The sequence below is a fragment of the Rattus norvegicus genome, chromosome 2 (genome assembly GCF_036323735.1).
Source record: "Rattus norvegicus strain BN/NHsdMcwi chromosome 2, GRCr8, whole genome shotgun sequence".
NCBI classification, from domain to species: Eukaryota; Metazoa; Chordata; class Mammalia; order Rodentia; family Muridae; genus Rattus; species Rattus norvegicus.
Window position 1 is genome coordinate 139,879,251 of NC_086020.1, and position 23,411 is coordinate 139,902,661.

Below are 23,411 nucleotides of genomic sequence, written 5' to 3' on the forward strand. Positions count from 1 at the left end.
AGAACAACAGTGTTCTCACATACATAAAATAAATAAATCGTAAAAAGTAAAGGCTGTGCTTTTTTAAAAGAATTTATTTTTATTTTGTGTGCATGAGTGCTTTGCTTGCATGCATGTATGTATGTATGTATGTATGTATGTATGTATGCATACATGCCCCAAGTGTGCAGTGCCCAAGATCAGAAGAAGGTGGGCATTGGATCTCCTGGAACTGGAGTTACACGTGGCTGTGAGCTATCATGTAGGTGCTGGGAACCTACCCTGGGTCCCTGCAAAGACAGGTAGTGCTCTTACCTGCTCAGCCTTCTCTCTAGCTGCAAACCATGAATGTATTTAATGTTTTTTGTAATTGTAAGAAGGAACCTTTTTTTTGTTACTGAGTCTTGTTTGCTCATTCTGATGATGAACTTTTTTTTTGCCTGAAATTCACATTTGATCATTGCATGTATGATTTTACAGTTTCCTTTGGCAGAATTTTTCACTGGAGCAGCAGGAATCAGTAAGTACAATGTTTTTAGTTTATCGGTTGGCTTCTTTCTTAGGACTTTGTTCTTTACCGAGATTCCTTTGCCAGTATGTCAGTTGCTAAACTATGGTTTGGTTCCTTTCAAACACAGATGTTAGCTATATTAAGCCCAGGATCTGAGGCAGAATCAGGTAACTGTGACACGATGGGTCAACTCCTTTTGCTTCTCTGCCATGCATGGAATAGACATCACTTACACCTGGCCATGTTGTATCCAGCAATATTTTAAACAAGGGCATTTAATGCACTGTGGATATGGAGAATGGGAAGGATGTAGATGACCAAACAGTATGTCCTATTTTAAAAGTTGTCATAAGGAAACAGATTCAGATCTAAGTGAGTTCTATCTAACATCTCACTTTCTTTCTTGGAATTCTGTGTCTTGATTATACAACAAATACATGGTGAGACTCTGGAACTGTCCATGAGGACACATGAGGAAAATAAAATCTTTATATTCAATCCAGAAGCAGCTATATGTTTCCAGGACAGGCACAGGCTGGGATGGGAGAGGGACTGGATTCCAGCAGAAATCTGAACTGAGCAGAGGAAGCCTGTTCATACCCCGCCCTTCTCTCTCTCACACATAAGCCACAAAACAGAAATGATAAAACATTTACCCATAATCATTAAAGAGTGGGATTCTATCAGATTGAAATGACTAGATCTTTTTTAATCAGACACAGAATCCACTCTTCATAAAAATCACATGAACACAATGTAACACCGGAGAAAGATTTCTTGTAGCAATGTTGGCAAAGAGCAACCGAAATAAATCAATGGATAAAAAAGGCCACCCCGAGAGTGGGAAACTTACCGTCATCTTCCACTATGAAATGGAACACATCGCTCGTGGCATTTGCTCTCTCTCTCAAGACATAGCATATTTTCATGTCGTCAATGTCAGCTAAAAAACACAACCAAAGGGCAAAGTGATTAATTAGCAAACCTGATGGCTTATATTTACAATAAATCCTATTGGCTATTGTGTTTCCAAAAACCATGTTTAGATCGCCTTTCGGGAGGGAGATGTGATGCTTTGTTCTGTATCTGTACACCCCTTACTATCAGCTGTCCCATAGAAATCTGATCCTGCGCACAGATAGAGGGCCAGACTCAGATTATAATAATAGCAAGGTGATGCCCTCTTCCTACCAAAGGAGTGGCTATTAAATACGGAATGTCAGGCTCCATGACAGGTGGAGAGGAAGATATTTTGAGGCAGGGCAGATTTGCTGGACCTCTCGAAATCACATGCTTTGCCTCCCTTGCAGAGTGAGTTTTGCAGGAAGCCAAAGGAAAGTGCAGATGTTTTCTTTGCCCTGGTAGTGCTTTTTTCTTAACTGTTGCAATGCAGTCGACTGCTTTTAAACCTTAGTGCATGGTAGAGGCTTAGAAACTCAATGGCGCCTTGCCTTTCACTGCTTCCAAGTCCACCAGACTCATGTGCACAGGTCTATTAACGTTACCTATACACAAATTTTAATGCCTACATTTTATCAGCTCCTCTCTTTAATGCTGCCGCCGCACATACAATTTAATGAAAGAAATACCACTCTGTCCTGTGATACTTAAAATAGATCTGTCTTTGATCTGGGTCAGTCAGTGAGTTTTTAAGGATACACAGGCGCAGAATGTAGCTAAGAACACTGTCATCAAGGAGTACGATATTTATGTGTCTCCTTTGTGTTGATGGTTTTTCTAATTTCTGAAGGTTCTATTAGGTTTGTGCTATGGAGTTCACAGGGGTTATAAACAAAAACGACAAGAGAACATCATCTTGATAAGCAGAGTGATTAGAGTTGGCATTTAGACTTCTGAATCTTAGGAGCTGTGACGTGAACTTCATTCTGCCTCACAGCTCTGAAAGAGGATACACTTTTAGACATTCCTGGTGATTGGGAAACCTGCTTTTTAGTTCATAGACCAAGTCCACATGCATTGCACCCCTGAAGTGTTCTCATCCACTCACCAGCATCTCTACTTGAACCTGTAGTGAGTCTCTGAAGGCCAGGAGGCACCGCCCCTGCACAGCGCCCTGCATAGCCCCATGCACTGCCTCCACACAGCCCCTGTACGGCCCCTACACAGCTCTTGCTTGGCCTGTTAATTCTAATCTAAAATCTCAACTTATGATCTATTGTTTATCAATAAGGAATGACCAGAACTCTGCTTTTTACACATCGGTATTGTACCAGCCATGAAAAACTCTTTTCTAATCTTCTCACCTGCTCTTAAATTTTGTTTGAAACTCTAAAAGCACTGCTTGGAGACAATGATGATGATAGTGGTGATGGTGGTGGTGGTGGTGGAGGTGGTGGTGGTGGTGGTAGTGGTGCTAATAAGTGGGTGTAGAGATGGCTTTGGCTAAGAGCACTGGCTGTTCTTGCTGAGGACCGTGGTTCAGTTCCCCACACCCACAGCCATCTTAACTCTCAGTAACAGATGATCTAACGCTCTCTTCTGGTCTCCTTGGGTACTGCATTCGTGTGGGTGCCATACATGCAGGCATAGCACATACACATAAAATACATCTAAACAAAAAATTTTAATTAATTAAAAATAAAGCTCAGAGGCTGGAGGGATGGCTCAGCAGTTAAAGAGCACTGGCTGCTCCTAAAGAGAACCCAGGCTGCATTCCCAGCACCCACACGCCTCCAGGTAACCCCTATTCCAGAGGAGCTGATGACCCCTTCTGGTCTCCATAGGGGTCGGGCACACGTGGCAAACAGACATACATGCAGATAAAACATCCATACAATAAAAATAAAATCAAATTATATAAAATAAAATAAACTTCTCTTATACAACATGTGCTAATGTCTTCTTTAAAAAACAAAAACATGGTAAGAGAGGATTTCATTGAAATAAATAGCGCTTCAAAACTCTTCACTTTCCCTATAACTCTGTTAACATGAATTCGTGATTTCAAAAGCAGACTCCTGATGACCACGTTGTTATGCTACATGCACCTCTGAAAACAGAAACGCACCGTAAATGTTCATAAACGCTACCTTCCTTAAGTAAAAGGGGCTACAGTAGCTGAAATGTTCTAACAGTAATCTAAGAATTAGAGTTTCTTCTGACTGCTATAGTTCCTATATAAAGCAAATATCCCTAGTAAACAAAGTCGGTGCAAACAGGGTTGGGGAGCCTTGTGGCTTCCCGGATTTTTGCTTGACAAATATAAACACAAATAATTTGTTTACCCAAGTATTCAACAAAAATATTGGTATGTGTTTATTATTTATTTGTTTTTAGTTTAAGTACAGGAGTGCTTTGTCCCCATGTGCCTAAGAACGCTGCAAGCTTGCCTGATACCTAAAGAGGCCAGAAGAGGGCATCAGATCCCCTGAAGCTGGAGTTCCAGGTGGTTATAAACTGCCATGTGAGTGCTGGAACTGAACCTGGGTCCTTTGCCAGAGCATCAGACGCTCTTACCTGCTGAGCCACCTCACCAGCCCCATTATGTACTCATTGTAGAGAAAAAAGAAAGTTTATATTGTTGAGACAAGGCCTCAAACCTGGGAGCAGGGGGTGATGGTGTAAGCGGAGACACATGGACAAAGGGCAGAGTTTGAAGCAAATAAATTCTCTAATCTGACTAGTTCTGCTTGTGAACCTCTCCTGACAATGAGGTTTCGTAAGTCTTCAAAACAAAAATGTCTCCCAAGGGCCATTTAGTGAATCACTTAAGGAATAGACTCTGTAGCAACTTTTGTTAAAAGTGTTTAACTCCATCAAAACATAGTTTCTCTTATGCCTTCCTGATAAAGCAAAATAAAAAACAGACTGCACATGCGCGGTCCCCAGACTGCACATGCGCAGTGCCCTGCCCAAGGCCCTTCTCCTTTCCCTTCCAGGAGGCTAGCCAGCTGTGAAGCAGCCATCTTTACCGACTTATCTAATCTCCATAAATAACTGCTAGGAACCAGACTCTAGCCTCAACTTGTTCAAAGGAGTGCTGTGCGACTGAGTAGCAAGCATTCCTCCTTAAAGTCTGAATTTGCGTTAAAATGTGGTAAGTTCCTTTAAAATATAATTTTTTAAATTGTTTTTTTTAAACCACAAAACATAACTACAATTACAAGGATAATAAAACTTATTTGTGGTAATTGTGAAAACAAACAAAATGCCTACAATAAAAATAGCATACTTTAAGGATTCAATATATAAGGAAAAATATGGTGGCCTTTTGGAACTATTGAATTTTACTTGTAGAACTTAAAAGAATTCATTCGCGTATCTTCTTTTTTTTTTTTTAACAACAACAACAACAACAAAATCCCTGTAAAAATACTCTGGGGGTCAAAGGAGGGATGAGATGGAAGGATTTCTACCCTCTAAGTTCTTTGGTCTTCTCCAGGAGAACAAGCCAGTCTCTGCTAGAAGCGTCTACAGAAAACTCCACTCACTCTGGGGTTTTCCTGTCCCTGCAGGCCCGAGATATATGCAGGCTCTCAGCCAAGAATCAGAGGCTGGAGTGTGAAGCTGTTTGCTAGCATCAAACAGAGAAGTAGATCAGCCAACACAACAACGAAGTCTATTAAAGTGTTTGTTGTCTAAGAGCGGAACATTGTAGCAAGAAAAGAACACCCCCGCTGGGATGTCCTGGGGTTACACTCCATTTCCACCCCAGAGCCCACAGGGAGATCCAGTTTCCTTTCTGATGCTGAGATTTTCCTGAAAGCAACACAAATCCCTTTGTAATGAAAGTAGCAGGGTCTGAGAACAGAGCCCTAACTTCCCAACTAGCTGCAGAAAGGCTTCTCCCTTTCCTCTCTGAGCTGGCTAGCAGAGGCCACAGGCCCTAGGTTCCAGACCTCCTCAGAGCCTGCTGCCCCAAGGGCCTCAGGAACCCAGGTGCTCAAGTGCTTAGGGCAAGGGATGTCTGACACTTTGCTTAGGACAGTGCAGAAAAGGCTCTGAAGAAAAACCGAGTTAGAAAAATGAGTGAAAAAAATAGTTGTTATATAGGTAATGATATACAATGATAAAAATAAAATAACATAATAGCAGATATAAAAATTAAGGAAAAATAATAACTAATAGTAAGCAATAATAAAATCAATAGAATAATGAAATAATTCCCCCCTTCGACGATCAATCATCTTTTCATATTTTCTTAGCTTAATGAGATGGATGACAAGCTAGCCAATGAATGGATACATAGTTTCCTTGCACATCGTTAATTGTGTGCTCGCCATTTGAGTACACCCCTGTGCTGTGCCCTGTTACGTGAGCTATAACTTTAATAACTCTCCACAGGTTTATTTATCTCTTGTGTCTTTGGACAGCTGTCTGACTGAGTCATGAACCAGTAGGAAATATTTTTAAAGTCTCGAATAAATATAAATGAATATTGTCTGATAGTTACAAAATTTCCAGTAGTCGCAGCAAGTATCAACACGGCCTTTAAAAATAAAAAGGTAATTTAGAATTTAGAGGTAATGTGTTTGAGTGTATACTGATAAAGGACAACCAGGTGATGTATACCACAAATCTCTTTTTAAGGGACTGAAATGTTCCAAGAACGAGGTGCTGTGTACCAAATGGAGGATGGCAGGAGCCTTGGTGACATGAAGCCGCAGTAGAAAGTCAGCCTCTGTGACAAACGACCAAATTCACACCTTGCCTCATCTTGCTGCAGTAACAGTACCTTCCTATTCCCTCTGACAAAGGCATTTAGAACAGGCAGCGACATGGAGGTGTTTCCCAGGACAGTAACTACCTGTGTGCTCTCCTCCCCTCCTCCTCTCTCCTCTCCTCTCCTCCCTGTCTCCTTAGCTCAATCCCGATTGCTCCCTTCTAGGGCTTAGGGACTCGCTCATTCTCAAGAAATGGAGCCTATCGGGGCTTTGGCTGTGAGGAGGAGAAGTCGAACATACCTTGGGTAAACTGTGTGACACTGTGGTTTCCTTGGCCCAGGTTGAGAAGATAGCCATGTTGGGGGGCTTCTGTCACAATGAACCTGAGAGAAAAATGCAGGCTGTCTCTGTCCTGCACTTTCAATATTTTGCTCGTGATCATGAACCCCAAATGGCCGGTGGGCAGAGTCCGAAGTGTAGAAGCTCCTTTGTTCACTACAATTTGGGGGACACGGTTGTCAACAGGTAACACCCGGATTTTCATCACTTGAGGTCTCCTAGTCTCAAACACTGTATCAGGAAAAACATAGAAGTCCGAGTGGGTGCCGTCAGTCACCGTGAAGGAGAAGCTGTCTTCCGTGGATTCTGTGCCATCGTGTTTGTAGCTGATTAAGTTTTCATTCAAGTCTTGCTTGGTGAAAACCATGACAGATCTGGTGTTGTTGAAGAGGAGGTGACCATGAACAGGGACCTGGGTGACGATGAATTTTAGGAGCCTGTCGGGGGTATCTCTGTCTTCCACGGTGAGTTCAAAGGGGGTGATAAGCTTACTTTCACTTTCACTGACCACCAAGTTGTGGATGGTGACCACTGGCTTTTTGTTGTCTACGTCGCTGATTGAGATCCGGAAAGTTCGGAAGACAGGGTTCCGGCCGTCGGTGACTTGAAACTCGAAACTGTCCATTTTGACCTCATCCTCGGCTGTGTGTATGTAGTAGATTTTGTTGCCAGCCAGCTGGAGCTGAGTGAAAGAAGTGATGGACAGTCCTCTTTGGTCCGTGCACTCCAGGTGACCTCTCATGGGAGCCCTGGTAATGGTGAAAACTAAGTTCTCATCAGGACTGTTCAGGTCGCTTGTGCTTAGCAGGTCGGTTGTCAGAGTGACCTTGCCACCTTCTTTCAAGGACACGCCCTTACTTACCACATCAGGGAAGACAATGTCAACACTTCCAATAGACACGTAGAAGTAGCGGTCTATGAGAGCATTCGTCCCATCTGTCACATCGAATTTAATTAGGTCTCGAATGCCCTCTTGCCCAAAGTGGACATATTGAATTAAGTTCCTGTCCACTTCATCCTGGGTAAAGTTCATGCCTAGCGTGATATTTTCAAAGACACCTAGAGGCTTCCGTCTCTGTAACAAGCCATGCCCCGGTCCATACCGAATAATATAAACCAGTGATTTGTCATCAGAGTCTAAATCAGTTGCCGCTAGAACTTTGTTATTGATAACTTTGGTTTCCCCAATTTCTATTTCTAGCCCGTTATTGATGGCCATTCTGGGCGTCTCGTCATCAACAGGGATGACCATGATGAGGGCCATCTTCTCCACAGAGTGCTTGCCATCTGTCAACTTAATCACAAAACTGTCCTCTTGTGTCTCAGAGTCATCATGCTCATAAATAATGCTGGAACTCTCTATAATCTGGTCCAAGGTGAAGCTTTCAACCAACACTGTACCATTGATCAGCTGGTTCATGATATGACCATGAGTCGGAAACCGGGTAATGGTGAACGTTAAATCATCCCGGGGAATGTCGGCATCGGCAGCGTTGAGGATGGGTGTATCGACCACCAGACTCATGCCTTCCATCACCATGAATTCCCTCATGAACATTTCTGGCTGCTCATCGTTGGTAGGAATGATTACAATGGGGAAAATCTGTCTCTCAGAAAAGTTAATGCCGTCAGAACAACGGAATATAAAGCGGTCTTCCACAGGCTCCACCCCTCTGTGGACACTCTGGACATAGTTAATGTGTCCTTGCCTGAGATCCTTCAGCGTGAAGGCACTTATGGCAATCCCAGCCCTTGATTTTTCTGAGCCTGGTGCTGGAGAAATGTTCTCTACATAGCCCGAGGTTGGCTGAATGACTATTGTGCACAAGAGGTCATCCATGAGGGAGTCCACGTCCTCAGCACTTAGGTGGGTCAGGCTTATCAAACTCTTGTCCCCTTCCAGCACCACAAACTGCTCACCAACAGAAATTTCAGGGGCTTGGCTGTCCACGGGGAGGATGGTCACCCACACAGTAACGCCTTGGATAACACTGCTACCAATTCTCCATTCTTGAGACATAGCTGACAGACTCAGGTTAAAAGAGTCTGCTTTGGGCAACAGGCCAATCTCACCACTGGTATGAGCGTAGACAACAGAGCCCTCCAGGATGTCCCTCTGGGTGAACTGCTCGGCTGGAGCTCCGTGGACCAGGATCTCCCCATATAAGGGCGGACCTTCCAACAGGAAAGTCAACATCAAATCATCGGTATCCCGATAGGTCCCCTTAATGATGTTGGCAGTGACTTCGGTAGCCCCATTCTCCAAAACATCTAGATAGGACTCCAGAGTACCAGCAGGAAGGACTGACATAGCACCTTCACGGTCCGCTGGCCGAACGTTCACTCTGAGAGTGATTGGCACCACGTGGTGTCTGTCGCTGACCTCCAGGGAGCAGCTGTCAGTCAAAGATTCGTCCCCACTATTCAGATAGGAAATTCTGCCCTGCTTTATGTCCTCTAAACGGAACTGTCCTCCTACATGCAGTGGCCGTCCAGATATTTGCAAGTGGCCATGTTTGGGGGCCTGTGTGAGAGTGAACGAGATGTGGGCCACATCCGTGTCAACGTCACTCACATGCAGCTCAGTCTCACGAAGGACGTGGTGGCCCTTCTCCTCAACAGTGAAGCCCGTGTTGACAATCTCGGGGGGCTGGTTATCCACAGGCTGCAGGTAGAGGGTGAAGGTGCCTGGAGCCACATTCCCAGCTCGATCCTCTACTTGGAACTGGAACTGAGCCACTCGGGCTGCTACTCCTAGCTCCTGCCCTGGGGGCCTGTAAGCAATTTTATGATGGTTGACCTGGGCTTGGGTAAAATGGGTCACCACAACTGAGGGATTATCAGTGAAGACCAGAGTCCCCAGCGGAGCCGGTGAGTGGTTCTCATCTGTGTCCGTAGGGGGCTGGGTCACTGTGTAGTGGAGCTCTCGGTCGTCTGTGTCTAGGTCAGTGTAGTGCAGCCACCTTTTCCTCAGTGGTGTGAGCTGGGATTCCTGTACCACCATCCGAAGGGGACAACCACTGCCCAGTTCTGGAGGGAGACGGTCCACGGGATGGATGCGTATTACAAACCTCTGGATCCCAGACTGATTAGGGGGGTCTTGATTGTCTTGGACTCTAAACAGGAACTGGTCCATCACTGGCCCAGGGCTGTGGGGCCCCGAGTGCCTGTAGAAGAGTTTCCCCTCCGTTATATCCTGTTGCCGCCACTCTGTCACCATTCGCTCATAAAAGGACCCTTGTTTGTGCCACAGACCCTGCTCTTCCTGGGGAGCATGCGTTTGGCGGAGAAGCAGGCGTCCTGAGCTTGAGAAGGGCGGCTCCAGTACAAAAAGCAGCTGAGAGTCATCCGAGTCCATATCAGTTGCACTCAGAGTCGAGGGCGGGATTGGCACGGTGTCACCCTCTGCCACTGTCAGCCCAGTGTTGGCGTTCAGGACAGGTGGCTGGTCATCCACAGGCACCAGAGTGATAGGGAACAGGAACTGGACCTGGTGCCTGCCTCCTCCATCTGACATGCGCAGCACCAAGTTGTCACACAGTGAACCGTCTCTGTCATCATGCTGGTAGACCACCTGGCCAGCGGCCAGCTCAGCCACAGTGAAGGTCTTGGGAGCAGGGTCACTACTGGGAGAACCCAGAATAACAAGGTGACCATGCCGGAGCCCGGCCACCACCTCCAGTCTCACAGCTTCTAGGTCATCTTCATCACTGATGACCAAGTTCTGGGGTCCACTGCCTACAGGACCCGTGAGTGGCCGATACTGACCCTCATAGAGAATGAGGCCAGTGTTCCGTGTGACCACTGGAGCCAGTGTGTTCATGGGTTTCACCACCACCATGAAGGCGAAAGGGTCTGAGGCTGCTCCTTCAGGGTCCACTACCTCCAGCTCTAGCTCAAAGAGGCGCTCCTGATCGGAGTCTTCAGAGGGAGGCTGGTAGGCAATCTTCAGCAGGCGCAAATCCCGCTGTGTAAAGGAGGACAGAGGCAGGCTTCTATCATCAGTGCTCACCAAGTAGCCTTGCCCAGGCTGGAAGGCAGAGGTGAGGTTGAAAATCAAAAGGTCCGGGTTGGATTCAGCATCCTCTGCTGCCAGCATGTCTGGAGTGAGAGCAGTCAGTACAAACTGGTCTACCTCCATCATCATCATGGCCACGAAACTGGGCTTGGGCGCAGTGTTCTCCGCACCTCCCCGGATCCTCACAAGCACCTGGAAATGCTCACGCTTTAAAGCCGGGCTGCCCACTGGAGCCCCTCTTGAATGTATCTCCACCACCATAGGCAGCCAGTCCCTGTTAGGTGAGTGACTCAGGGCTGTGTGACGATAGCGCACTCCCAGCTCCTGGAATGCTTTGCAGTCCATCAAAGGGGTCTCGGAGGACCCTCTCTCTCCGGTCCCTCCCGGGACCTGTGGGTAGTGCAGGAGTTCTCCATAACGAGGCAAAGCGCTCAAACCTGACAAGATGCCCACGCGGCACTCCTCGGTCTCAGGCTGGTAGGCGAACTCTAAGCTCCGAGCATCCAGGGCATTACTGGTCCCTAGCAGTTCTTCCACGACCAGAGGTAAATTCCGAGTCACAACCTCCAGCTGGGTGAAAACCACTTCCACCTCTAGTGCCAATGGCAAGACTATGGCCCCTCCTGGAGCATCGTAGCGCAGCTGCAGCCGGACGCGGTCGCGGGAAGGGCTGCGAGCACCCAGGTGCGAGTAACGCACCTCACCCGGGCCGTAGTCGCACGCAAAACGCTTGGGACTCAAGCGGCCGGGCCGCTGGGCCAGCGCGTCGTTGTCTAGCACGGCCACTGTGCAGCGGTCTCCTGGCTGCACCTGCAGCACCAAGTCACGCAACGGATCCAGCCAGACTTCGCGACCGAAGGGCACACGGAGCCCGCGGTTCGCCACCACTATAGCTTCCTCGGTAGGGACCCCCGAAGTCCCGGAGAGACCCAGGGATAGAAATGCAGCGCCAGGGGCTGCATCCTGTGTGGAGACGCGGCTTACCAGTGACAGGAGCAGCAGCAGCAGTCTGGGCGACTGTGTGAGTATAGACTGGAAGTTGGAGTACTTGGCTGTCCAGCGCCCGCGGGTGGCCATCCCGGGGGTCCTTGTAGCATGCAGGTTGCAGGCGTTAGAGTTCCGACAGTTCACTCGGCGAGTATGCAAAGCCAGTCTTTGCAGGCTCCTCCAGAGCCCGATGGGAAGGGCCGGGAACTCTGCGCGGCGCCTGCGGGGCCCTCCGAGTGGCAGGGCTGGACCAGGAGGATGGCCAAGTGCGCCGCGCGGTCCCGCCATGGAGCTGGAACCCAGGGTACTAGACCACTTCCAGCGCGTCCAGGGCGTGTAGCAGGCAGAAGAGTCCCTAAGTCCCAGGTCCCGGGACCTTACTCTTTGAGGGAAATCTCTCCCTTTGCACCCTCCTAACTCCAATTCTCCCTGGGGGCCAATCGCTGATCGCTGGAGGAAGCCCTGAGTCCAGGGTTGGGCAGTGACTGCTGTCAATCAGCTCCAAGGCGGGGAAACTGCGCAGAGCTGCTCTGAGAGAGGTGCAACAGGTTGGTTGGAATGGAGGGGCGCCTTGAGCTACTTGCCTAATAGCCCTGGACCGGTAGTACGGCTCAGCCACCAGCCCGCGCGGCTCTACGAACTCAAGTTCTCGAGTCGAATGATTACTGCATCTCAGTCCCCTTCCCTGTCATTGAAACCTCTCCCAGGATGGCCACTTTTTGCCGAAACTTCCAAAGCGCGAGTAGAAGTGGAGAACAAAGTCGAACACCTTGTTGTCTGAGTTTGAAAAGGAACCCAGAGCAGTTTGGGAAGACACTGGAGATTTTAAAGGGACGGGATTAAAACCCAGACCCTACCTAGCTAGAGCAGTTTGCAATCCTCACCACCATCACCACAATAAGCCCGCACCCCAACTCCCGGCCCTCCCTGATTTTCCCATATTTTAAGAAACCGGCACTGTCCGGGGGATTGGTGGGTTTTTATCAAGCCCCTCCTTTGCAAACAAAGTTCACAGAGCTAAAGTGAAAAGAAGCCTTTGGGGTGTGTGAGAAATGCAGTCTGTTCAGAATCGCCAGTCTGCCACCAGAGAAGTTGCAGAGAATGTAGCCCCAGGCTGTCCTAAGTTACCGCTAGCTGGTAGCTGTCATGCAGACGTGCTATGCTCACTCCGCAGTATTTAGACTAAGTACGAGCTAAACCCAGTTGTCAGAGGCACAGTTTTTTTTTTCACGCTGAGAGAATTGATAAATACCCGGAGGGCGAAGAGTTTATAAACCTCCTTTCAGCTAAACCAGATTGAAACCCCAGCCTGAGCGCTTCCTGCCCCCTTGTGTCGGTTGGTCAGGTTTCATTGGCATGCCGATTTCCCCTTAAAGCATTTTCTTCTCCCTTCCCTGTACCCAAACCTCCTCACAATCAAAACCCAGAGTCTTCAGTGGATTTCTGGGCAGTTTTGCTTATCACGTCGAAATATTTTCCTTAGTAATACAAAAGGAACTATGAAATAAGGACCTGGGACAATGACCATCTTCAATAAAAGACCAAATTTGGGAAACGGTGTGTTAAGAATCCTTGTAAATTTCAGTCTAAATGAAAGTCGTAAGATTTAAGTGTGGCATGTTTTATAAAGAAGTGAACAATCATTTGAACCCTTCCTGCGGTCAGCTTGCTAGCCTCTACCTCAGAAGTCTGACTGCTGTGTGATATATTTACACATGTTTCAGGCCAGAGCACTCATTTCGTTGCTAGATTTTGCTGGCAAATGTCTTGATTCAATTCTAAGAAACCCTCTGGCCTCGGAGGATCAGATGTGAAAGGTTATAAAGTGAAAGGTTCTAAAAGTATTTTCAGAAAAAAATCGAGGCATCTGAGCAAACTGGTGAAGTTTAGTGAGTATAAGCTCCTCTGTGTTCTGTGCCTTGAGTTTTTGAGGAGTCCTCAACTCCTACTTACAGCTCACAGTCTGTTACAAAAATAGAAAGGACACAGCCAGCACTTGAAACACATGAGAAAATTCCCATCCAACTCCTGGCCAGTTTCCAATGATCTTTGATTTAATAATTTTATGATTTATCGCATTGATTTATGAAACTCAAATGGCCAAGACATGAGAATATTCCATTTTTTGTTTGCAAGTGAACAGGAAGTTTTCAAATGGTGTAGACGGTCAATTTCAGAATAAAGGTCTTTCTGTATCACATTCTAAATCCTACTTAGTGAAAAAGAAGTCAAATGGATGCCAAATGTCCTTACCCACTCGTGTGTGTGTGTGTGTGTGTATGTGTGTTTGTGTATGTGTGTGTTTGTATGTATATGTGTACTCATGTGCACGTGTATGTGTGACTGTGTATGCTTGTGTATGTGCAGGTGTGTATGTATGTGCTCATATGTGTATGTGTGGGTGTGTATGTGTATGCTCATGTGCATGTGTATGTGTGACTGTATATGCTTGTGTATATGCAGGTGTGTATGTATGTGCTCACATGTGTGTGTGCTCATGTGCATGTGTATGTGTGACTGTGTGCTTGTGTGTTTGTATGTGTGTGTTTGTGTATGTGTGTGTCTGTATGTATATGTGTACTCATGTGCATGTGTATGTGTGACTGTGTATGCTTGTGTATGTGCAGGTGTGTAAGTATATGCTCACATGTGTGTGTGTTTGTGTATGTGTGAGTGTGTGTGTGCTCATGTGCATGTATATGTGTGACTGTGTGTGCTTGTGTGACTGTGTGTGCTTGTGTGAGTGTGAGTGTGTGTGTGTATGAATGTGTGAGTGTGAGTGTGTGTGTATGAATGTGTGAGTGTGAGTGTGTGTGTATGAATGTGTGAGTGTGTGTGTGTGTGTGTGTGTGTGTGTGTGTGTGTGTGTGTGTGTGTTCTGGCCTTACTGAAAGCCATAGCCTGACTTCTGATGGTTCCCAGTGGCTCCAGGCTTTTTCCTTTCTTCCTTTTAAAGTCCAACGATGTTTGATTTGCCAGCAGTGATAAGATCAGTATTTGAAGTATGGTCAGATGCCTGAAGGGTAGTGTTCAATATTTGTGTGTGTGTGTGTGTGTGTGTGTGTGTGTGTGTGTGTGTGTGTGTGTGTGTGTGCTAAGAAAATACAGGCCCAAGTTTATTTTTAAGTGACCTAAGGAAATCAATAAACTGGATTTTTTTTTTTGGTGACTTTTAATTTTAACCTTTCTTAACTGAAGTGATAGAATAGTTCTTTGGAAACTTTTTTTAAATTAAAATTCTTAATTTACTTTTTCAATCCGACAGCTAGCAATACAGAGTTACTTAAACATCTTTTACATGGATGATCTTTCTGAAAGTGGTAATATATTATTTTTGGCCAGAGAGACGCTATTACTGATGTTTTGAATAGCAGTTCAACATTAAAAGAGATCTGCTTAAGTTAGCAGGGAAATGTCATTTTAAGGAAAATGGTCTTTATCTTAAAGGTGATGAAATAAGTTAATAAACACTTTTTCTAAAATCTAGGTTTAATTCTTTAGCTCTGACTTCCAAGTCCAAACAAAATATTCCTTAGGATACGTTATTATTTTTTTCACTTCTTAGAAAATTCCCACAAAAAGTCTCTTCAAAACAACAAGTCTAAGTTTAGTGTTTGCTGAAACCTGAAAGATTTCCGGCCTAAGGTCAAGCATCGAAGAACGGATTTCCTGAAGTAAAGGAGGTATTTAAGATGAAGGCAAGATAGTCAGCTGGGAATACAAAGCCAGGCTGGGGCCAAGGGAGCAGCTGATTAAATCAGAATATTTTACTTTTCATTATAAGTTTGCTTCACTCCTCCTATGTCTTCTATTGGATCTTGAGACGCAAATAGTCTCAGAGGCACTTCAGAAATTTGTACACCCCTCCTTCAGGATCCACGGTTGATTGACTTCAGGTTCCTTGCCTCCAAAGCCCAAACCTGCAAATGCGTATGTCCTTTATGTAAAATGAGTATAGCATTTGTATATAATCTATGCACAACCTTCCATATGTTTAAATCACCATGTTTACTCATGGTACCAAAGATGATATAAATGTGTAGGCAGATGTGCTGTTCTATTCAGAGGACAAACACATTAGGAGACCCATCTGTACACATGTTCCGCCTAGAACCAAAGACTTTCCAAATGTCTTCAGTCAGTGGTTTGGTGGTTGCATGAATGTGGAAGCTTGAATACAAGGAGCTAGCGGACCTGGGACAGATGAACGATCTCTGTGCAAAGCACTTGCTAGTTCTCAACAGCTTTATCTTTTAGCAGCTTCAAAACCTGGGCTTTCCTACCAACAAAAATCTGGTTTGGTTCAGAGAAGCAGGAAGGGAGAGCAAACAGGATTGGACTGATTGATCGAGGGGCTCCTCCCCCAGCTAAGGGAGCAGCAGCAGTTGGCCTTCTGTTCCCCAACCTAGGTCTCAGATGTAAAACAAAGAACTCTACCCATATAGTTAAATTTATTTTCTATTCTGATTCTGCAGACTTATAAATGACCTGCTAATCTGTACCCATTCCTTATTTTTAATTGTAACTTAATTTAATTTTCTGCGCGTGAGTATTTTGTTTGCATGGAGGTCTGTATAGCACATATGTACCTCATGCCCAGGGTGGCTGGATCCCATGGAACTGGAATTAAAGATGCGTGTGAGCCTCTGTGTGCACTTGGAATCATGATACTGTTGTGAAAGCGTCTTAGCACATCCTCTGCTTACATTAAGATACATTCTTTCCCAAATAGTCAAGAAATAATGTCTACACATCCTGCTTTACCAAGTTTTTAAATTAAAGTAACCCAGACAGATTTCCCAACATCTTTGTAAGTTAGCCAAATAGATTTTTTTCAGTTTTCTTATCAACAATCAGCAGGAGCTGACTTTGGCGGAATTAGGAAGGATGCTTTAGATATTGGCTCATTCCCATACTTTGCCCATAAGCTTAGGAAGACACACAGCCCAAAGCCAAAAACAAAACAAAACTAAATAAAACAAAACAAAAAAGCACGAGGCCAACACAGTATTCACTGCTGGCACTGATCCTCACAGGTGTCCATGTCTAGCTCCAAGGTGAGTCCACCACACTGAAGTAGCTGCACCTTCTGTCTCGGGGCTCAGGATCTCCCCACTGACCAAACTGTTGCTCTGTTCCTGCCCCTGCAAACGCAAAGGCCTGGGCATAACTGGATGGTCCGAGCTTAAGTCCTAAGCCACACAGGCATAGGGAAGTGAGCCTCCAGTCTCTTTGGTTCCCTGACCCTGAATAACTTTCTTTAGCACATGGTCTACAGTCCCGCCATGGGGATCTCTTAAACAGTAGACAGAGGCCGTCATTTATAAAAACTGAACAGGGCCCTGCTTGTTGTAACAGGGTGGATATCAACTTCATGGCTTTATATTTTGTGTCTGAGAAAATTGGCCTAGGATTTGGTGATGTTTTTTCAAGTTTGCATGATTACTGTCAAAATTAAAATGAAATAAATTAGGTTAAATGGAAGGATGTGAAATTAATTAGCACTGAAATCATCTAATTACACTCGAGTTTCCTAATCTGAAATGCCTGGGACTAGAGAAGTGTTTTAGAATCTCAACAATTTCTTTCTGATTGTGGAATATATTGTTTATATGTATAGTGGCAAAAGCATACAATGAGGGATGTTGGGGATGAGGCACACACATAGAGCAAAATTCACTTATGCACTGTGTACATTTATATACGCAAACTAGAAGAAATTTTAATGCACCAGCATCTTGATGGTGATCTATTACCTGAGGTTAGGTGGAGAATTTTCTTTTCTTTTCTTTTCTTAATTAATTTTTATTTTTTGTACTTATTCACTTTACATCCTGCTTACTTCCTTCCTCCCAGTCACCCTCTCCCACAATCCTTCCCCTATCCCCCATTCCTTCCTGAGTGGTTGGGATCCCTCCTGGGCATCCCCCCCACTTCCCCCTAGCCCAGGCACATCAAGTCTCTGCAGGGCTAGGCACTTACCTCCCATTGTGGCTGCCCAGCTAGAAGAACATGTCCCAGGTTAGGTGTAGAATTTTCTGCATGTGACATTCTTTTCAGAGTTTACAAATACGTGGCATTTCGCAGCATTCTTTACTTGAAGTTTTTAGACAAGTTTTAGACCCTATCTACCCCTTTGCCTCTGGCATGGTCCTCCTTTCACCTCAGCCAGGCCTCCTCATTTTTCTACTTTCAGATGCACTTGTCCAAGCCTCTCCCTTTTTTTTTTCTTACCCAGAATGGAGGATATAGAGGGAGCCATGCAGAGCAGAGCAGAAAAGATCCTCGGTGACCTATCTGCTGGCAGGCTTTGGTGGTGGGGAGTACAGGATTCATGCCATTGGTGGACTCCTGGATCCACACGGGTGAGACACCTCTCTTGTCGTGACAGAGGAGCCCTGGTTGCTGTGACTTTCAAAAGCTGAGCAGGTCTGAGCCAGCAATGATCACTCAGTGTGGCCCACCAGTCAACACTAAGCCTTTCTTTGGGTATCTTTTCCTCAGTTAGATTCCCCCAAGGTTTTGGCTGTGCATTTGTTAAGATCTTTTGAGACCAGTGATTCCAGGGCATTGAAAGTCACAGGTTTTCCAGCTGCAGGCTTTCAAACAAAGCTCAGATTGCAGCAGAATTCAAACCATTTAAACAAGGAAGATCATCACTAGAACAAACAATAAATAAATAACAACGAAGCTCTTCTCACCTGGGATTTATATTTAAAACTTTTAACATACTGCTCCTGGATGCTTTTACATGCTTCTCACTGCAACTTTATTTTCTGATTACTGTTATATTCGCATTGCCCATGGGAGAAACAAATATTTAGTAAAGGGCTGTTAGTGTTCTTTCTTCTTAGAAAGAATTTGGTTCTATAAAAATAATCTTTGGGGTGAGGAGAATTGTTTGAAATACAGTTTGAATATGAGAGTAATGTATCTTATATTTCTATTGATGGAAAATTAATAGCTTCAAAACTGAGTTATAAAACCATAGGATATGAAACAAATGCAGATTTAACTTTGGAAATAACTGTTCAAATGAATCAGCTTTGAGAATGATTTCATTGGCAAGTCAGTTAACACTTTCTCCAAAATACTCTCTGTTCTTTTCTGTGTTTTATTAATCCCTAAACATTTTCCTCCCCAAATTTCCAAGGCATAATCTATAAAACTTATCTGCTTGGTTCCGCTCCCAGAAGCCTCCTTAGCCCTGGAATCTTCCAGAAGGTGTCTTAAGACCCACTTCACAGTCTCTCCATGGTTGGCACATATTTTTCACAGCCTACTTTAATAAGGGCTCAAACTCCCCTCTAGCACACCACCCTCCAGAGGTAGGAGAAAGAAAGTAGACCATTTAGAAATAGTTCTTTGGGGCGATTCCAATCTTCCTTGTTCTCAATCCAGTCCAGTAGCAAACATCAAACCTGAATCAGCATCTGCAGTCCAGTCCACTAGGGCATACCCCACACATGCAAGGGCAGTTCAATCCAGAAGAAAGCCTGAGGCTTAACAATTGGCCTGCAGAAGCAGCAAGAAGCCATGAGAATCTCGGGAGAAGTTCTTTGGTGCATTTCTCTCTCTGAGTCACCACCAGTGACGCTTAGCAACACAGTGTAAGGTGAACCATGTGTGTTGTCATGGAAGACTGGGGAGACAGAACAAAACGAACCAAATGCTAGCGCCTCCATTGTCTGTGGGGTCATATTTATCTTCTTTTTAAACACCATGAGGCCTTTCATGTGTTTGCTATAGCAAAACAGCCTTCCTTCCACCCATGTCTGCCTCAACAAAACATTCTTTCCTGTGTCTGTGTTAGCAAAATATTCTTTCTCCTGTCTGCCCCAGCAAAACATCATCATAACCTAACTGAGTCTCCAAAGAAAGCAGACATCTCCACTGCACCGCCAGGCTTCAGTATATCTTACTGCATCTGTAATAGATTGTCCCTGGACATGCCACGTGGAAGTCGGTCCCGTCACTGGACAGCTCTCATTCTGACAATGCCCATGCGTCTGTAAAGCCCCCAGCTGCCTCCTTGAGATTTCAATCTCTAGCATGAAACAGATTCTCTCTCCTTCTTCCACATGACAGCTTGTCATGTCTGTCCATCAGCAGTCGCTTCCCTACTCCACTACCTTTTGACTAGACTGAAAGCCTCTGCTTCTCTCAACTCCCCCTTGAGGCATGTCTTGGAACCCTTGCTGCTGTGTTCTGCCTTGAGAGACCCTGAGCAGCTGAGCAGGGATTTGAAACAGGATCCTGTACGCACAGTGATGGGGGAATCTTCTGTACGAGAAACCTGTTTGCTTTCTCACCATGCCTTCATCCTTTGTGGTTCAAAGATGAATCAGAGGAAAATATAGTCCAGTCTCCTCTTAACTAATTTGCAGTTCAAGAAGTGAACTGAATGACCCCCACATTCCCCTCTTAAATCATCTGTGGTTAACAGGAGAGACACCAGTTTAATAACAAAAAAATGTTAAAAGCACGAGAAAAAGTCTAAATTATGGACAGTACAAACCATTACCAGATTTGTTGATAGATTATTATAAGTCCTTTGGTTAGCTGCCCTGGGAGAGACTATTTTTCTTCTTTTGAAATAGCTGTTACAATAGCAAAATCCTATCCTGGTAACTAAACCTTTAAGATGAATACTATATGAATAATGACATTTATGAAATTGATGAAAGAAAAAAGCACAAAGAAAATGTGTCTGGATAATGAAAACATATGAAATTCCAATTATACAAACGCATTGGTGTATGCATAAAATGATAAATATATCAAGAAGTGGCGTAGAAACTTTTTGCTAACATGTGATGGTCGCTGCAGTGTGAGACATAAAAACATTTTGTGCAAAAAATGCTGATTATTGGAGATATTGGAGGTTTATGAATTTAACTTCATTTTTGAAATTAAGTAGAAGAAATAACTGGCCTGGTTGCTGCCGCTGCAGAGAGCCCGTGGGCAGCACCCCAAGAGCGAACTTGAGCCCCGGGACCACAGGTAAGACCAACTTTTCTGCTGCAAGAAAGCTGCCTGGTGAGCTTGGGACACATGGAAGCAGAATTCCTCTAGGACCGGGCACGTTCTGTGTTTACCGGAAGTCCCACACCCTCGGATCCCGGCCCGCAGCAGCTCTCTGCCCCCAGACCCTGTGAGAGAGAGACCCAACCGCCTGGTCAGGTGGGCACTCCTGAGGCTGCAGAGCAGAAGAGACCACCAACACTGCTCACCCCTGCCCACATCCCTGGCCCAAGAGGAAACTGTATAAGGCCTCTGGGCTCCCGTGGGGGAGGGCCCAGGAGCGGCAGGACCCCTGTGCCTGAGACACCACCAGAACCTGAAGGAAACAGACCGGATAAACAGTTCTCTGCACCCAAATCCCGTGGGAGGGAGAGCTGAACCTTAAGAGAGGCAGACAATCCTGGGAAACCAGAAGAGACTGCTCTCTGCACACACATATCGGACGCCAGAGGAAAAAGCCAAAGACCATCTGGAACCCTGGTGCACTGAAGCTCCCAGAAACGGCAGCACAAGTCTTCCTGGTTGCTGCCGCTGCAGAGAGCCCGTGGGCAGCACCCCACGAGCGAACTTGAGCCTCGGGACCACAGGTAAGACCAACTTTTCTGCTGCAAGAAAGCTGCCTGGTGAACTCAAGACACAGGCCCACAGGAACAGCTGAAGACCTGTAGAGAGGAAAAACTACACGCCCGAAAGCAGAACACTCTGTCCCCATAACTGACTGAAAGAGAGGAAAACAGGTCTACAGCACTCCTGACACACAGGCTTATAGGACAGTCTAGCCACTGTCAGAAATAGCAGAACAAAGTAACACTAGAGATAATCTGATGGCGAGAGGCAAGCGCAGGAACCCAAGCAACAGAAACCAAGACTACATGGCACCATCGAAGCCCAATTCTCCCATCAAAACAAACATGGAATATCCAAACACACCAGAAAAGCAAGATCTAGTTTCAAAATCATTTTTGATCATGATGCTGGAGGACATCAAGAAAGACGTGAAGAACTCCCTTAGAGAACAAGTAGAAGCCTACAGAGAGGAATCACAAAAATGCCTGAAAGAATCGCAAAAATCCCTGAAAGAATTCCAGGAAAACATAAATAAACAAGTAGAAGCCCATAGAGAGGAGACACAAAAATCCCTGAAAGAATTCCAGGAAAACATAACTAAACAAGTAGAAGCCCATAGAGAGGAGACACAAAAATCCCTGAAAGAATTCCAGGAAAACACAATCAAACAGTTGAAGGAATTAAAAATGGAAATAGAAGCAATCAAGAAAGAACACATGGAAACAACCCTGGATATAGAAAACCAAAAGAAGAGACAAGGAGCTGTAGATACAAGCTTCACCAACAGAATACAAGAGATGGAAGAGAGAATCTCAGGAGCAGAAGATTCCATAGAAATCATTGACTCAACTGTCAAAGATAATGTAAAGCAGAAAAAGCTACTGGTCCAAAACATACAGGAAATCCAGGACTCAATGAGAAGATCAAACCTAAGGATAATAGGTATAGAAGAGAGTGAAGACTTCCAGCTCAAAGGGACCAGTAAATATCTTCAACAAAATCATAGAAGAAAACTTCCCTAACCTAAAAAAAGAGATACCCATAGGCATACAAGAAGCCTACAGAACTCCAAATAGATTGGACCAGAAAAGAAACACCTCCCGTCACATAATTGTCAAAACACCAAACGCACAAAATAAAGAAGAATATTAAAAGCAGTAAGGGAAAAAAGGTCAAGTAACATATAAAGGGAGACCTATCAGAATCACACCAGACTTCTCGCCAGAAACTATGAAGGCCAGAAGATCCTGGACTGATGTCATACAGACCCTAAGAGAACACAAATGCCAGCCCAGGTTACTGTATCCAGCAAAACTCTCAATTAACATTGATGGAGAAACCAAGATATTCCATGACAAAACCAAATTTACACAATATCTTTCTACAAATCCAGCACTACAAAGGATAATAAATGGTAAAGCCCAACATAAGGAGGCAAGCTATACCCTAGAAGAAGCAAGAAACTAATCGTCTTGGCAACAAAACAAAGAGAATGAAAGCACACAAACATAACCTCACATCCAAATATGAATATAACGGGAAGCAATAATCACTATTCCTTAATATCTCTCAATATCAATGGCCTCAACTCCCCAATAAAAAGACATAGATTAACAAACTGGATACGCAACGAGGACCCTGCATTCTGCTGCCTACAGGAAACACACCTCAGAGACAAAGACAGACACTACCTCAGAGTGAAAGGCTAAAAACAACTTTCCAAGCAAATGGTCAGAAGAAGCAAGCTGGAGTAGCCATTCTAATATCAAATAAAATCAATTTCCAACTAAAAGTCATCAAAAAAGATAAGGAAGGACACTTCATATTCATCAAAGGAAAACTCCACCAAGATGAACTCTCAATCCTAAATATCTATGCCCCAAATACAAGGGCACCTACATACGTAAAAGAATCCTTAATAAAGCTCAAAACACACATTGGACCTCACACAATAATAGTGGGAGATTTCAAAACCCCACTCTCATCAATGGACAGATCATGGAAACAGAAATTAAACAGTGATGTCGACAGACTAAGAGAAGTCATGAGCCAAATGGACTTAACGGATATTTATAGAACATTCTCTCCTAAAGCAAAAGGATATACCTTCTTCTCAGCTCCTCATGGTACTTTCTCCAAAATTGACCATATAATTGGTCAAAAAACGGGCCTCAACAGGTACAGAAAGATAGAAATAATCCCATGCATGCTATCGGACCACCACGGCCTAAAACTGGTCTTCAATAACAATAAGGGAAGAATGCCCACATATACGTGGAAATTGAACAATGCTCTACTCAATGATAACCTGGTCAAGGAAGAAATAAAGAAAGAAATTAAAAACTTTTTAGAATTTAATGAA

General features: G+C 44.8%; 1 protein-coding gene across 1 annotated transcript in view; it reads right to left on the bottom strand.

Annotated features, from left to right (window-relative positions):
• Frem2 (FRAS1 related extracellular matrix 2) overlaps positions 1-11,796 on the bottom strand; it is a 137,992-nt gene extending 126,196 nt beyond the window's left edge. The window contains exons 1-2 of the mRNA NM_001245978.1: positions 6,415-11,796; positions 1,344-1,433 (exon numbers count right to left, since the gene is read on the bottom strand). Of these exons, the coding sequence (NP_001232907.1) occupies positions 1,344-1,433; positions 6,415-11,548 (5,224 nt within the window). The 5' untranslated portion in view covers positions 11,549-11,796. The remainder of the gene's footprint in view (positions 1-1,343; positions 1,434-6,414) is intronic.
• Positions 11,797-23,411: the final 11,615 nt, after the last annotated feature.